Source organism: Plecotus auritus, assembly GCF_963455305.1.
Source record: "Plecotus auritus genome assembly, chromosome: 4".
Classification (NCBI taxonomy): Eukaryota; Metazoa; Chordata; class Mammalia; order Chiroptera; family Vespertilionidae; genus Plecotus; species Plecotus auritus.
This window is the reverse complement of record NC_137775.1, coordinates 110147831-110163746: the sequence shown is the minus strand read 5'-3', so window position 1 is coordinate 110163746 and position 15916 is coordinate 110147831. Positions and strand designations below refer to the sequence as shown.

General features: G+C 42.3%; 1 protein-coding gene across 8 annotated transcripts in view; it reads right to left on the bottom strand.

Annotated features, from left to right (window-relative positions):
• Window positions 1–2841: 2841 nt before the first annotated feature.
• PRKAG2 (protein kinase AMP-activated non-catalytic subunit gamma 2) overlaps window positions 2842–15916 on the bottom strand; it is a 240043-nt gene continuing 226968 nt past the window's right edge. For all 8 annotated transcript variants that reach the window (XM_080665942.1, XM_080665941.1, XM_080665945.1 and 5 more), the window contains 5 exons: window positions 15495–15660; window positions 15138–15175; window positions 13941–14087; window positions 7653–7746; window positions 2842–3968 (listed from right to left, as the gene is read on the bottom strand). In XM_080665942.1, coding sequence (XP_080522068.1) covers window positions 3937–3968; window positions 7653–7746; window positions 13941–14087; window positions 15138–15175; window positions 15495–15660 — 477 coding nt within the window. In that variant the 3' untranslated portion in view covers window positions 2842–3936. The remainder of the gene's footprint in view (window positions 3969–7652; window positions 7747–13940; window positions 14088–15137; window positions 15176–15494; window positions 15661–15916) is intronic.

Sequence of the window (15916 nt, the reverse complement as noted above, 5' to 3'; positions counted from 1 at the left end):
TTGGTTCTTTTATAGTTTCCATCTCTCTCCTGAAATTCTCCCAACATACACAGGTTTTTTGTAGGTACTTTAACATTCTTTAAAGAAAAATTCTTTATTGTTGAAAGTATTACATACGTCTCCCTTTTCCCCCATTGACCTCTTCCCACCCGCTCCCGCCCCCCAGCACAGGCCCTCACCCCCCTACTGTGTCCATTGGTTATGCTTATATGCATGTATACATGTCTTTTGGTTGATCTCTTAACACCCCCCTCCCACCCTCCTCTGCCTTCCCTCTGAGGTTTGAAGATCTGTTCAATGCTTCTATGTCTCTGGATTTATTTTTATCAGTTTACGTTGTTCATTATATTCCACAAATGTGTGAGATCATGTGATACTCATCTTTCTCGGACTGGCTTATTTCACTTAGCAAAATGCTCTCCATGTCCATCCATGCTGTTGTGAACGGTAATAGTTCTTTCTTTTTTATAGCAGCATAGTATTCCATTGTGTAGATGTACCACAGTTTTCTAATCCACTCATCTGCTGATGGGCACTTAGGCTGATTCCAAATTTTAGCTATTGTAAATTGTGCTATGAACATAGGGGGCATATATTCTGATTGGTGTTTCTAATTTCTTGGGAAATATTCCTAGAAGTGGGATTACTAGGTCAAATGGGAGTTCCATTTTTAATTTTTTTAGGTAACTCCATACTGTTTTCCAGAGAGGCTGCACCAGTCTGCATTCCCACCAGCAGTGTACTAGGGTTCCTTTTTCTCCACGTCCTTGACAGCACTTGTCAATTGTTGATTTGTTGATGGTTCTTTAACATTCTTTTTAGTTATTTTTAAATCATTTATCGGTCTGCTTTTATTGAATGACTTTTCTCTTGATTATAGGTCATATATTTCTTTTTACATCTAGTAATTAAAAAATGTTTTTATTGATTTCAGAGAGGAAGAGAGGAGAGAAAGAAACATCAATGATAAGAGAGAATAATTGATCGGCTGCCTCCTGCTGCCCCACACTGGGGATCAAGCCCACAACCCAGGCATGTGCCCTGACCAGGAATCAAACTGTGACCTCCTGGTTCATAGCTTGATGCTCAACCGCTGAGCCATGCTGGCCGGGCAGATCTAATAATTTTTATTTTATAGTGGACATTATGGGTATGTTATAAAATTTTTGGATTATGTACCTTCTGAAAACTGTTGAACTCTGTTTTCATATTGTATGTGGTGAAAGGTATGGAGCAAAGTTCTTTTTTGCATATGACTACAGTAAGTCCTCACTAAATGTCATCAATAGGTTCTTTGGAAACTGCGATTCTAAGCAAAATGATGGATCATGAACTCAATTTTACCATAGGCTAATTGATAAAAAACAAGAGTTAAGTTCCTATGGCATATATCTGCTCACAAAAACATCACCAAAACAAAAGCATAAAGACTCAAAACATTTCTAATATTAAACATTAAAATAAATGTGAACTATACATAATACAAGAGAGATTAATAAAAACAAGATTTACCCAATTTTAGTGACTCAGTGACGTGGTTGTAGTGGTGCACTCACACCCATACCCACACTCACTCAGGCTGGATCATGTTAGACAACAAGTTCACCTCACTGCACACCTTTGGGATGCATGTGGGGGAAAACCAGTTCCCAGAAAACACCATGCAGTCGAGAAGAATGTGCCAACTCCACACAGACAGTGGCGTTGGCTAGGAATCATTTTTTTTCTCATGAAGATTATAATGAAATGATGTTTTTTGAAGACCTGCTGTATCCAATTGTTCCAGCACCATTTGTTGAAAAGACATTGTCCATTGAATTGCCTTCACACTGAGTTTTCCAAAACTCAGTTGCCCATATATTGGTGGGTCTATTGCTGGACACTTATCTGGTCTGATGTATTTGTCTGTTTTTACATCAACAATATACTTTACTGTAGCTTTATGTAATAAACCTTGAAATCAGATAGTTTTATCCTTCCAACCATGATCTTCTTCAGAATCGTGGCTAATCTAAGTCCTTTGCATTTCCTTTGAATTTTAGAATCGGCTTGTCACTTTCTATGAAAAGCCTGCTGGGATTTTGACTGGTACTGTTTTGAATCTATAAATCAATTTTAGGACTTATATTTTAGCAAATTTGAGTCTTCTGACCCATGAACAAAGTGTATCACTCCACTTATTTAGGTCTTCATTAATTTCTCTCAGCAATATTAGGACTTTTTAGTGTATAGGCTATACATTTCTTTTATCAGATTTACTCTAAATATTTCATACTTGGTGCTGTTATAAAAGGGATCTTAATTTTATTTTTTATTTTTGATTGCTCGTTACTATATAAAAATACAATTGATTTTTGGTGATCTCTTATCCTTAAACTTTGCTAAACTCACTTGTTAATTTTAGTGTTTTTTTTGTGGAGTCCATTTGCTTATGTATATATACCATTCCTCTTATATCTGGCCAACTAGGAATGGAAAAATTGGCAGCTAAGCACAAGAAAATCTGCATGGCAGTTTTAAATTAAATATAGGGTGTCCCCAAAAATGTCTACACATGCTTTGAATAATTATAATGGCAGTGTTTATTAAAATACATGTCATTTCCAAAATTGAACTATCAGCTGTTAAAGTGTGTATACATTTCTTGGGGACACCCTGTATGGAGAGATGTGAAGTTGAAGAATCGAATCACTAAGGGTTATTTTTGGATGATGGGAAAAGGATATGAGAATTCATGTTCTCCTTTATTTGGGGAGAAATATCTAAGTGGAAAACTGCATATATAATTTTAATTAATATATGCTGAAACACAAGGTATTTTGAAGAACTCCTTTAACAAAATGGTAGTTAAGATTTATTTTAATTTTTCAATCTGAAAAACAACAAACAAACCCCAAAACAAAAAAACAAACTATACTTATATGTACAATGTCAACATTTTCAGAGCACTTACACTAGGAAACTGTGTTTATCTTCAATCGTATGACAGCACTGTATGTGCCGCAATAACATTTACAAAAACAATCGCGTCAGCAGTCACCCAGACAGCATGATTTCACATTCAATGCACAAGAGAAAACGGACGTCTTCCTGGCACTTTGCTTCCTCCTAACCGCTGCCTGCTTGCAGCCCAGCAGAGCAGGTCCCCAGGTGCTTTTAGAGCTTCAGCTTGTAAAACCCACGGTGGCTGTTTTAAAAGTCACATCCTTTCCAGACCCAAACTTAAATAATGAGAAAGTTGTCATTTAAAAATAACAACTGATGGTTTATCAGTGGGCATGGTGACATTTACCCACCAAAAGAGGTGTAAAAAAATTACATGAAAGGGAAAAATAAATACAGCTGTTTGTAAGTAGTCTTGTTTACGCTACGTTTCAGAACACTTAAACATAAACGTGCCCTTAAAGTTTTAGAAAGTAGTTATTTATGATCAAATTACAACTGCTGGACAAATCTAATGAAGACAAACTGATTTGGTAAAGGTTTAAAGACTCACACGCCAGTAGGCATTTCCCCACGCTCCACGCCGGCTGCCACGAGCAATGTGGCGACCTGCTGTTGTGTCCAACATAAGGCACTAGGTCTGAGTATGCCACACACTCGCCTTATGTCATGTTTCCTGTTCCATACCAGTGAATTCTTTGAAATAAAAAAATAATAAACATTTCAGGACACAGTGCACTTTAATGACATACAGCACTTGAAATCTTTCAGACAGAGGTCTGAAAATAGCCTTTTAATGCAAGCCTGACCCTTCAAAAACATATAGTCCTCTTTTTTAATGCTTAGTTTCAACATCACTGGAAACAATACCCATCACTAAACCCTGATATACATTCTTGGCCATTTTCCTCTCTTCCATGGCGTCAGTGTTCATGAGGCAAAGTGTGACCCAGAATCTTAGTTCAAGTACTACAATGGCTCCATTCACAAAAGTCATTCAGTTTTCGGCTCCTTTTGTTTGACACCTGTCAGTAGAGGGAAAATGAAAGTTTCAAAGGGATATCAAAATCCCTGACAGCACGTGCTCCTCCACATCGGAGGTCCCTGTGTACTGGGCAATGGACGGGCAGGGACTGAGCAGGTGGGCTCCAGGTTCCCCACCTCCACCCACCATGACTGCAGCATGCTTTCAATCGGTATTACATATTGTAATTCTAAATATGCAAGATTTAATTCAGAAAAGGATTCTGCTGATAAAGAATTGTAAAATAAATGTGTATTTACATTTTAGTGAAGATACAAAGTACTTCTATTGGACATATAAAAGTGTCTTAAAAAAAGCATTATACACAATTAAGGATAATTGCACATAACACCAACGTGATCTGGCCAGGATATTTCAAAATGGGATGGGAGAGTTATTGTTTTTCTCATCACAGCAGCTTCTCTCCCATTTTCTCAGTAGACACTCAACTTTTAAAAGAGATTAACAATTTAAAAAAAAAAATAAGGGGGCAACCTGGACAGTGTGACTCAGTGGTTAGAGCGTCGGCCCTCACACTGAAGGGTTGCAGGTTCAATCCCCAGTCAAGGGTATGTACCTGGGTTGCAGGTTCCATCCCTGGCCCCTGGGGGGGGGGGGGTGTGGGAAGCAACCAATGTATGCTCTTTCTCACACCTCTCTCCCCCTCCCTTCTACTCTCTAAAAATCAATGAAAAAAATACCCTTGGGGTGAGGATTAACAAAAAATAAAAATAAATAAGGGACTAAAAAATTGTGGCTAATGCCCTCTGTCTGCTGACTCATTGGTTGTATGTGTAGATACTTAGATTCATTTTGGGAGTCTGAGTTAAGTTTGACAATGAACTAGCTTTTTGAAAGAGGGACAATGTCATTATATTGTATCAGTATCCTTTATGGGGAATTGTGTCCATTATCAGTGAAAAGAATAACTCTGGTACCTCTTATTCACATAATAGTAGATGCTTTAAAAGTACATCTTGATTATTCCATAGACATCCACCCAACAGTGCTCTCCTGGGTATGGTGCCTTATTGTGCACAAGCAGCTTGCACTCACGGTTTTGGTTTCAACTCCAAGCACCTCGGAAGGGACCGAGGGCCTGTATCGGCCTGCTCATTTCTAGTTGAAGGAGCTGAGGGACCCGATGAGGTGCGCAGCTGGCACACACCCACAGCTCTCAGGGATCCCGGGGCGGGGCTCACCAGCCGGACCCTGGGATGATTATTCCAGGCCGCTCCCACGCATGGGAGCATCAGGCCCGGCTGCTGACCTGTTCCGGCAGCCCCGGTGTTCTGACAGGTCTGCTCCCAGTGTTCACTTGTCGTTATAGGAACACAGAGCGTTCGTTTTCCTAAACAGACAGCATTATCCACTCTATATTATAAAGAATTCTAATTCGGCTACCCATCTTTATCACACCCCCTCTGTGGTAACAGACGTTTCCAATTCCTGCTGCACGGCAGGTCCCTCCATCAAATTTGGATGGAAATGTAAACCCATCCAGCCCAATGTGCTCATGGTTCAAGACATGAAGGCATAGAGAGGATAAAGAACTGCACTGTTTACTCCGAGTTTGCGATGCACAACGAATCTTGGCTCCAGGGACAGCCGAGAGCCTTCCTCCACCAGGAGAGGGTGCCTTTCTCTGACGGTGCCAGGTTCTGTGCCCATATGGATGACTCTGCCCAGAGAGGAGGCCTCTTCCTGAAGTGCAGGAAGGGCTGTTTGCTGTCTATACATGTAATCTCTCTCTGGCTGGGTCCGCTCCTCAGCTGGACGCTGCCTTGGAGGGCTGTCCACTGCCCACATAGCTGTGGCTCACAGTCAATGCTTGTAGCATTCCACTGCCCAAACAGAACAAACCAGTCCATTCTTCTGCTCAAGGATACCTGGCTTGTTTCCAGCTTTAGTTTAATGTTATGAACAATCTCATATTCATTTATTCTTTTTATCAACATTTCATGATTATAAAGATTATCATGAGTTTCACGTTCCCTAATATCTGAAATTTTAAAGTGACCACACCAGGCCCCATATCTGGTTTCTGATTCGGAAGGTGTGGGCGGGGCCCTCGGTGTATAAGCCCAGGTGCTGCTGCTGCCCTGGGCCCCGTGTGTCCCTGCTCTACTGGAATCACAACCTTGGGGTTCCCACTCAGGGAATGTGATGCCTTCTCATGGGTGGTGGGGACTCCTGAAGGGCGGCATCTTTAGGTGAGAGGTCAACTGTAAAAACTAGTCTCAGCTAGTTTGATTTCTGAATGAAAGAAAAAATCAATACTGTAACGTAGTACACACACTTGAATGTTTAACTTCTAAGAGTTCAAAGTGCATGTCACTTGTCTACTGTCTTAGCATTCTTGGACTTGGTCTGTGTGGCCCAAGGCTGGGTTGTTTGTATTTTTTTTTTTTTTTAATATATTTTTACTAGTGGCCTGGTGCACAAATTCGTGCACAGGGGGTCCCTCAGCCTGGCTGGCGATCAGGGCCTATTGGGAGGTGGGATGGGGGCTGGCCGGCTGGGGGAAGGGGCCATGGGAGGTTGGCCAGCCGGTGGGGGGAAGGACAGTGGGAGGTTGGCTGGCCAGGGGGAGGGACTGCAGGAGGTTGGCCAGCCAGGGGGAGGGACCATGGGAGGTTGGCCAGCCACTGCGGGGAGGGACCATGGGACATTGGCTGGCTATGGGAAGTTGGCTGTGGGAGTGCACTGACCACCAGGGGGCAGCTCCTGCACTGAGTGTCTGCCCTCTGGTGATCAGTGCGCGTCATAGCAACTGGTCAACCAGTCACTTAGGCTTTTATATATATGTATATATAGATTGATTTCAGAGAGAAAGGGAGAGGGAGAAATAGAAACATCAATGATGAGAGAGAATCACTGATTGGCTGCCTCCTGCATGACCCCTACTGGGGATCGAGCCTACAACCCAGGCATGTGCCCTTGACCGGAATCGAACCTGGGACCCTTCAGTCTGCAGGCCAACACTCTATCCACTGAGCCAAACCAGCTAGGGTTGGGTTGTTTGTATTTACTGGGGGCAAGGAGGGGAGGAGGGGGAAGAAAAGGAAAGGGGCTGGCGGGTTTAGGACCCCTACAGTCCCCCCACTATTAACGTGTGACACAGAAGGAACACCAACTCTTTTCCAAGGCTACGCCCCCGGCATGCTTCTGGCTGGGACCCGGGGGGCAGGCTCAGAGCGAATCTGGCAAAAATGAGTTTAGCCATCGGTGCTGTTTGATAGTTAATTAATTTCCATGCACTATTCATGGAAAAAAGTCTGTTATGTCTTTTGTTTTATATACTCAAAACACTAGAAAGTCATTTTGTTTTTGAAGTGTAGATGGTGTCAACAGTTAGAACCCAAAGAATTTCCCTCCTGTTTTCCAGTTAGCAGACCTAAAAAGAAAGCAAAACTGAAGGGTGTTAGCTTTTTAATGGAAAAGGTTCTGATGAACTTGGCAATGAATCCTTGATTATTCGGGCACTGCTGGGCAGAGAGGGGCTGAGTCAGGATGCTTTCTACAAACTTTTCTCTTATTCAAGTAGAAGAATAAAACTTCACAACCACAAAGGAAATGAAAATGGTTTACAGAGGAACGCATAGAAGCCACCCTCCGGAGGAGCAGTGGCCTGCGTGCCCTGCCTCTGTCTCAGGAGATGAAGGTCAGAAACTGGTCTTTGTACCTGGTGGGGTGAGGATGAGGGCTTGCAGAATATCTGACAGGGAAATAATACCCACAATACTATCTGCTTCATTCACTACCACCAGCCGATGGACCTGCAAACAAGAGAAAAGTAGGCCACGTAAGCAAGTTTAAATAAAACGCTTTAAAATGGAAAATAGGAAAAAAATATCTTTCAGATACTCTACAGTGGATCCATCCCACAAACCACAGAAAGTAACAGCATACAGAAACACGGGAAGGTTTTTGGCTCTACAGTTCAAATGTGATGCTGATCTGCTTGACTACTTTTTTTTTTAAATTTAAGATTTTAAACTTTTATTGGTTTTTAGAGAGGAAAAGGGAAAAACATCAACATGAGAGTATAACATCCATCGTCTGCCTCCTGCGCGCCCTCTACCAGGGATCGAGTCCAAAACTTGGGCATGTGCCCTCACCGGGACTTCAACCAGCAACCTTTTGGTGCATGGATGACACCCAACCAACTGAGCCACACCAGCCAGGACTGCCTGACCACTTAAAAAAAAGATATATTTTTTTGATTTCAGAGAGGAAAGGAGAAGGAGAGAGATAGAAACATCAATGATGAGAGAGAATCATTGATTGGCTGCCTCCTGCATGCCCCCTACTGGGGGATTGAACCCATAACCCGGGCATGTGCCCTTGACCGGGATTGAACCCGGGACGCTTCAGTCCGCAGGCCGATGCTCTATCCACTGAGCCAAACCAGCTAAGGGCATGCCTGACTACTTTTAAGAACAATTTAGCCAGCCATGTCCAGCTGAGTTTTCAAATTTCACAATATTAGTATATGAAAGATACAACTCAAAACATGAAGTACAATGTAGCTATCATATTCTCTTAAACAGTTTTTATTTTTAAAAGTATCTCAGTTTCTAACAACTATCAGATTCTGTTTCACATGGGAAAAAGTCCAAATGAGCACTAATAGGCCACTAACTACCCTGGGATTGTTTTTTATTTATTTTTTATCATGTCTCTATGAAGTTCATATATTAATAATATTCAGAGGATAAATGAATCAGTAAAGCCAAGTAGGTTATAGTCATGTCTCTTTTTCTACTTGAAAGTCTTTTATAAAGAAGTAGGTGATGTTCTGAGGTATTTCTCTAGCGAAGCATCCTTAGAATAGGAAAGGAAGCAGAACATCCCACGTCTCAGATTTAAAAGCTTTAGAACTTACTACTGGTCAGTTCCTTTGGAGACCCTCTTCTCCATATGGAACCATTTAACACCTGGTCCCGCTGGTACAAAATGGGGATGCAGGAGGGAGATGGAAAGAGGGGGAAGTTGTTTTTATACTTTGTCTTTTTTGTTGTTGTTTACCCAGCCTTCTCCCCTTTGGCGACTATCAGCTTGTTCTCTATAACTATGGGTCTGTTTTCTGTTTTCTTTTATTTATTCATTTCATTTTTTTTAGAGTCCACATATAATTGAAATCATATGGTATTTGTGTTTCTCTAACTTATTTCACTCAGCATAATACTCTCTAGGTCCATCCATGTTGTTACAGATGGCAGGATTTCATTGCTTTTTATTGCAGCTGAATAATATTCCATTGTATATATGTCCTTCTTTATCCATTCATCTATCGATGGACACTTAGGTTGCTTCTATATCTTGGCTGTTGTGAATAATGCTACAGACACATGGGGTGCATATATCTTTTCAAATTCGTGTTTTCATGGAATTGCTGGCTCATAAGGTAGTTCTATTTATAAATTTCTGAGGAGCCTCCATACTGTTTTCCATAGTGGTTGTACCAATTTACATTCCCATTAACAGTGCAAGAGGGTTCCCTTCTCTCCACATTCTTGCCAACACTCATGGTTTATTGATTTATTGCTATTAGCCATTCTGACAGGTGTGACGTGATATTTCATTGTGGTTTTAATTTGCATTGCCCTGTGGATTAATGATGTTGAGTATCTCTTCATATGTCTGCTGTCCACATGTATGTCTCCTTTGGAGAAATGTCATCACTGGTACTGCATACCCTTCTCCTAACAAACTATGATGAAGCTGAAAATTGGTCTTTGTCCCCCACTGAGAAGTCACCTGGTGAAAGAAATTATTTTAATGAGGAAAGCCAGGATGGATAAGTTGAGAAACAGTTCAATTACATATTTTCCTCAATGACCTATTTCATATAACAATGAAATTTCTTTTGTTCACCAGATGAACTTCAGGACTAGCCAGATACTTTTTTCTTCTACCTGATGTGACAGGTGCTCACAGAGAGCTAGGGACACAGAGGAGTTTGGCACAACCAGAGCTCTGTCACCCAGAAACAGTCGCTGTTACCACTATGGTAGGAGTCCTTCTGGCTGCTTTTCTATGTATGTGCATGTATGTTACACAAAGAATCATGCTGTTATGCAGTACTGTAATGGCTTTTTCTCTTAGCAGTATCTTGTTAATGTTTTTCTATAGCATCAACATTCTTTAACATGAATTTTAATCGTTATAAAGGATTCCAGGGGGAGAAACCAAGATGGCGGCATAGGTAAGCACCTAAACTGCTGCCTCGCACAACAATTTCAAAACTACAACTAAAAGACAGAACGGACACCATCCAGAACCACAGGAAAGCTGGCTGAGTGAAAATTCTACAACTAGAAGGAAAGAGAAAAGCTCACAGAGAATTGGAAGTACGGCAAAGGGTCTTTGTGCGCGCAGAGGGGAAGGGCGGCTGAGAGCGTGGCTGACTTTCTCTGGCGGAAGGGGGAAGGAAGCCCCCGACCGCACTGAACCCCAGTTCTGACTGCACTGAACCCCAGTTCCGGGAGAAACCCAGTGGACCCAGGCTCATACAGGGGGAGTCTGGACTGTCTGGTAGAGAGAAAGGCACCTGGAGACTCGGAGATCCAGGGGAGACCAGGGGGAGCCCCGGCAGGCAGGGGTTTGGAGGCGTACACGCCAGTGTGCACAAAGGCTGCGGAGGTTGCCACAGGTTTTCCCTAGCAGAAGGGAGTCAGAAGCTCCTGACTGCACTGAACCCCAGTTCTGACTGCACTGAACCCCAGTTCCAGGCGAGCCCCTGAGGACCCACGCTCTTACGGGGGGGAATCTGGACTCTCGGGCGGAGACTCGGGAGCCGGGGAAGGCAGAGGTCTGGAGGCGCGCGCATGCCAGTGCGCACAAAGGCTGCGGAGGTTGCCACAGGCTTTCCCTAGTGGATGGGAGTCAGAAGCTCCTGACTGCACTGAGCCCCAGTTCTGACCTCACTGAACCCCAGTTCCAGGCGAGCCCCTGGGGACCCACGCTCTTGTGGGGGGAATATGGACTCTCGGGCGGAGACTAGGGAGCTGGGGAAGGCAGAGGTCTGAAGGCGCGCACGTGCACGCAAGGGCAAGGCTGACTGGAAGCCAAGACTGTCTGCTCTGCCCTGAGACTCCACCCCATCCAAGCTGAGCACAGAGGCTATTGCAATTTGGCAAGTCTAATCCTATAAGGCTGTCTCCAGCACCGAACTTCTCCCAGCATAGACACAGCTGATCCTTACAGCCAACTGGCCTGGAGGTCAATTCCTCCCAGTGATACCAACAACAATCAAGACTTAACTACAACAAGGCTGTACACACAGTCCACAAAGGGGTGCACCAAGAGTGTCCACCTCAGGTTAACTGGGGAGGCTGACCCACTGGGCCATATAGAAAACCTAGCACACAAATCTACCCTACCAACTCAGGGAAGCAGTGAAAATGCGGCATCAAAGAAACAGATTACAAACGAAAGAAATGGAGGAAAACAAATGACTGGATATAGAATTCAAAACCACGGTTATAAGGCTTTTCAAGAATATCCTAGAAAAGGCCGATAAATATAACAAGACCCTCGAAGATATGAAAAAGGACCAACTAGAAATTAAACATACACTGACTGAAATAAAAAATATTATACAGAGACCCAACAACAGACTAGAGGAACACAAGAATCAAGTCAAAGAATTGAAATACAAAGAAGCAAAAAACACTCAACCGAAAAAGCAAAAAGAAAAAAAAATCCAAAAAGTTGAAGATAGTGTAAGAAGACTCTGGGACAACTTCAAGCGTACCAACATCAGAATTATGGGGGTGCCAGAAGAAGAGAGAGAGCAAGATACTGAAAACCTATTTGAAGAAATAATGACTGAAAACTTCCCCCACCTGGTGAAAGAAATAGACTTACAAGTCCAGGAAGTGCACAGAACCCCAAACAAAAGGAATCCAAAGAGGACCACACCAAGACACATCATAATTAAAATGCCAAAAGCAAAAGACAGAGAGAGAATATTAAAAGCAGCAAGAGAAAAACAGTTAATTACCTACAAGGGAGCACCCATACGATTGTCAGCTGATTTCTCAACTGAAACTATGCAGGCCAGACGGGAGTGGCAAGAAATTTTCAAAGTGATGAATAGCAAGAACCTACAACCAAGAATACTCTACCCAGCAAAGCTATCATTCAGAATGGAAGGGCAGATAAAGAGCTTCACAGATAAGAAAAAGCTAAAGGAGTTCATCACCACCAAACCAGTATTATATGAAATGCTGAAAGGTATTCTTAAGAGGAAGAAGAAAAAAGCAAAGATAAAAATTATGAACAACAAATATATATCTATCAACAAGTGAACCTAAAAATCAAGTGAATTAAAAACCTGAGGAACAGAATAATCTGGTGAATATAATAGAATCAGGGGCATAGAAAGGGAGTGGACTGATAATTCTCAGGGGGAAAGAGTTATGGGGGGGGGGTTCAAGAAGAGACTGGACAAAAATCATACACCTATGGATGAGGACAGTGGGGGGGGGCCTAAGGGCAGAGGGTGGGGTGGGAACCGGGTGGAGGGGAGCTATGGGGGGAAAAAGGAGAAACAATTGTAATAATCTGAATAAAGATTTATTTAAAAAAAAAATAAAGGATTCCACCATTTGGATGTCCATAGGAAGGATGCCTTATCTATTTCTGATTATGATCTTCAAAAGGCACACAATTCTAAGGACATTAATAAAAAAGTTAAGACATATTCCTAAGTCAATTACACCTCTTTGCAAAACAAGTAGTGATGGATATTAAATTCAGGTAGAAAAAGGAAAGACTCTCCCAGGCAGTGTGGCTCAGTGGCTGAGCGTCGACCTATGAACCAGGAGGTCACAGTTCAATTCCCGGTCAGGGCACATTTCCAGGTTGAGGACTTAATCCCCAGTCGGAGGCATGCAGGAGGCAACTGATCAATGATCCTCTCTCATCATTGATGTTTCTATCTCTCCTTCTCCCTTCATATCTGAAATCAATAAAAATATATTTTAAAAAAAGAAAAGAGAAAGGGAAGACTTCATATTCAGATTCTAGTGACACACTGCAGCCATGACAGTTGAAGCTGGGGAGTCACCTCGGAGGAGGGCAGGGGGCAGGGCTGGGTGGGTTCTGCAAGGCTGGCTCCCAGCATGGAGCACTGCGCCCTGCTTCTCACCAAGCTTTCAGAAAACAAGCTGGTCGCTTGTTATTAGCCTGTAAAATAATCAGGTACTTTCATTCTTGGACTGCGCTCTTGCATTTATGATAATCATCAAAGCAGACTTATCGTCATGAATTGATTTTGCCTAATTAGAGAAGGAACATAGTTGCATCCTTCAGTCCTAGAGTGATGAACAGAGAATATTCCTCTTCCTGTCTAACAAGGAAGGGAAAAAAAATGATTTTAGGAATGGGCACACTGAGTTAGATAAATGTCTAGTAACCTCGTCTCCTGACCCTCGGCACTCATGTCCGTTATACTTGAAAATCCTACAGTAGTAAGTATAACGGGACATGAGTGCCGAGGGTCAGAAGACAGGGTTACTAAATCGTGAGGGAGAGGTACTGAGTGGGGAGAGAGAAAATTACTTCAACTTGAAAAAAATCAGAATACATTTTATCATTTACTTTGTTAAAACCGTATAATTGTACTTTTTTAACTTTTGATTTGTAAATACCCTAATGGAACTTGAAGCTCTTGGGACCTGTTTCCTCAAGTATGTATTTTTTAAACATGGCAGTATCTTACCAGTTTACTTGATAACAGGACTTATAAATTGCATTCAATGAATATTTACAGATGACCCACTATGTGCCAGGTAACATGCTAGGTTCTGGAACAGGGAACTGTGTCCTCCCACTGAACTTGAAGATGGCCCCATGGGCTGGTCCTGAGATTCACAATTCCTGAGGCGCCATTCACTGGTTACAGCTCGTATGACTTGGGGGATGGGGAGTGGGGGAAAGGAATGTGGAACAGTCATCTCACCTCCGCTCTTACTATTCTATCCACAATGGTCTCCAATATTTCCAGCTTACTGCACTTGACCACGCCCTCGAAATACTGGGAACGGTGCTGAAGCGCCTGGGTCACGGTGATATCTAGGTTATTGTATGTTTTTTCAGCAGCAAGGTTCTGTAATAAAGTATCAGAATGCATTACATGCTTTCATTTAAGTTCACACTAGTGACCGTGATTAGTAAGTTTAAAGCCATGTGATTTTAAACACATCAATGCTTATGCAGTACCAGCACACCAGCTTGTAATGTGTCATCGCAGTGAGAATTAAAGCTTATAAGGCGGACCTTAATCGTGGAGCAACTTTGTTAATTTGACCGCATGTCCTTCTAAAGATTTCCCCTGCCTCCCAAGGCTCCTTCCTGAATAAATTGTCTTTTGAGAGTTGGACTGATGTAGGGTGAAGAAGTGTCAATGGACTCTCCTTAGGAGCCCCTCGGGGTTCTCATTAACCTGAGCAGGCCCCACTCAGCCAAATTCCAATGAACGTATTTTCTGGCGTCTCTTATGTTAAACAGAATAGGATGAAACAGGCCTTGGGATAGCTGCAAAGGAGTGTTTAAGGCTGGGGTCAATATTATGGCCCCCGATGATGCGCACATGTGGCACTACCAAGTTTCAGTTCCCATTCTTAGAAGGAATGGAAGGCTCTAAGGAAGTACATTTAAAATGAATGAGAAAAAAAGCATCATGTGGAAAGATGGAACACCAAAATCAACCTAGTTTAAACCAGGGATGCAAATGGGATTTACCTAACTATTTGGTACATTTTCTGTCTTCTTTAGAACAGTTGTCCCCAATCATCAAACAACGGGATGCACGCATAAGTTCAGATGCACTAAACACCTGCCCGTTGGTGGAATAAACAATGTCTCCACATAGAACAAAGACGATTTAAAATATATACGCATGCTGTGGTGATGGATAAACTATACTATACATGTATTGAAAAGACAAAGGTTATCAAATACTATTAGTATATTATTAATTGCTAAACCAATGAATGTTAAAAGTACAATTACTACAGGGCATCTATGGAATTCTCTGATAAGATCTTTACACTCCAAAAAGCTAGAAATCATTAAAAGATGGAAAAACCACAAAAATGAATTAGTATGTTTTAAATGCATTTTAGATGACAGGTTTAACAAAATTAAAAATACTTACAATTACATCAAATTTGGAATAAATATCTACGACTTTCCCTAAAATGAAAATATATGTTAGAAAAGTATCTTAGGAACAAAAAATAACATTTAAAATCAATCTTAACTAGGCCATGATTAAGAATTACATATTGCTAAATAGAACTAGTGTGTCTATTTTTAAATGAACATAAAATCCTGTATTAATGGCAAGTGTGAAAATATGCCAGTTTAAAGTTCTTAATATCCGGAGTGCTCCTCAGTGCTGAATTTATTCACCATGTCTAAATGTTCATTTCCCCCACTTAGCTCAGGTGCAAGGCCATCTGACAGTAACTTTACTGAGATAAATAGTTTTTCTGTTAATGGCCAAACAGACCTGACTCATCCACAACAGGTAAGGCGGACACTCGTCTCTCCACGAAGACGTTCAGGGCTTTAATGATGGGTGTGTCGGGGTGGATGAAGGCGATGTTGTGGTAGGTCCCGATTCCCAGTGCGTCCAGGTTCTGCTTCATGAAGGCGGGCTTTGGCATATCGGACATCTGAACGGGAGGACAAGTGCAAATGCTCTAGACCAGCCGTGGGCAAACTACGGCCCGCGGGTCGGATCCGGCTGTTCTATCCTGTTCTCTTGCTCTCCCCTCCGCTCCTTTACTTTGAATTTATATTAGTTCACACAAACACTCCATCCATGCTTTTGTTCTGGCCTTCCAGTCCAGTTTAAGAACCCATTGTGGCCCTCGAGTCAAAAAGTTTGCCCACCCCTGCTCTAGACCCAAACAGGCTCACATATCCACA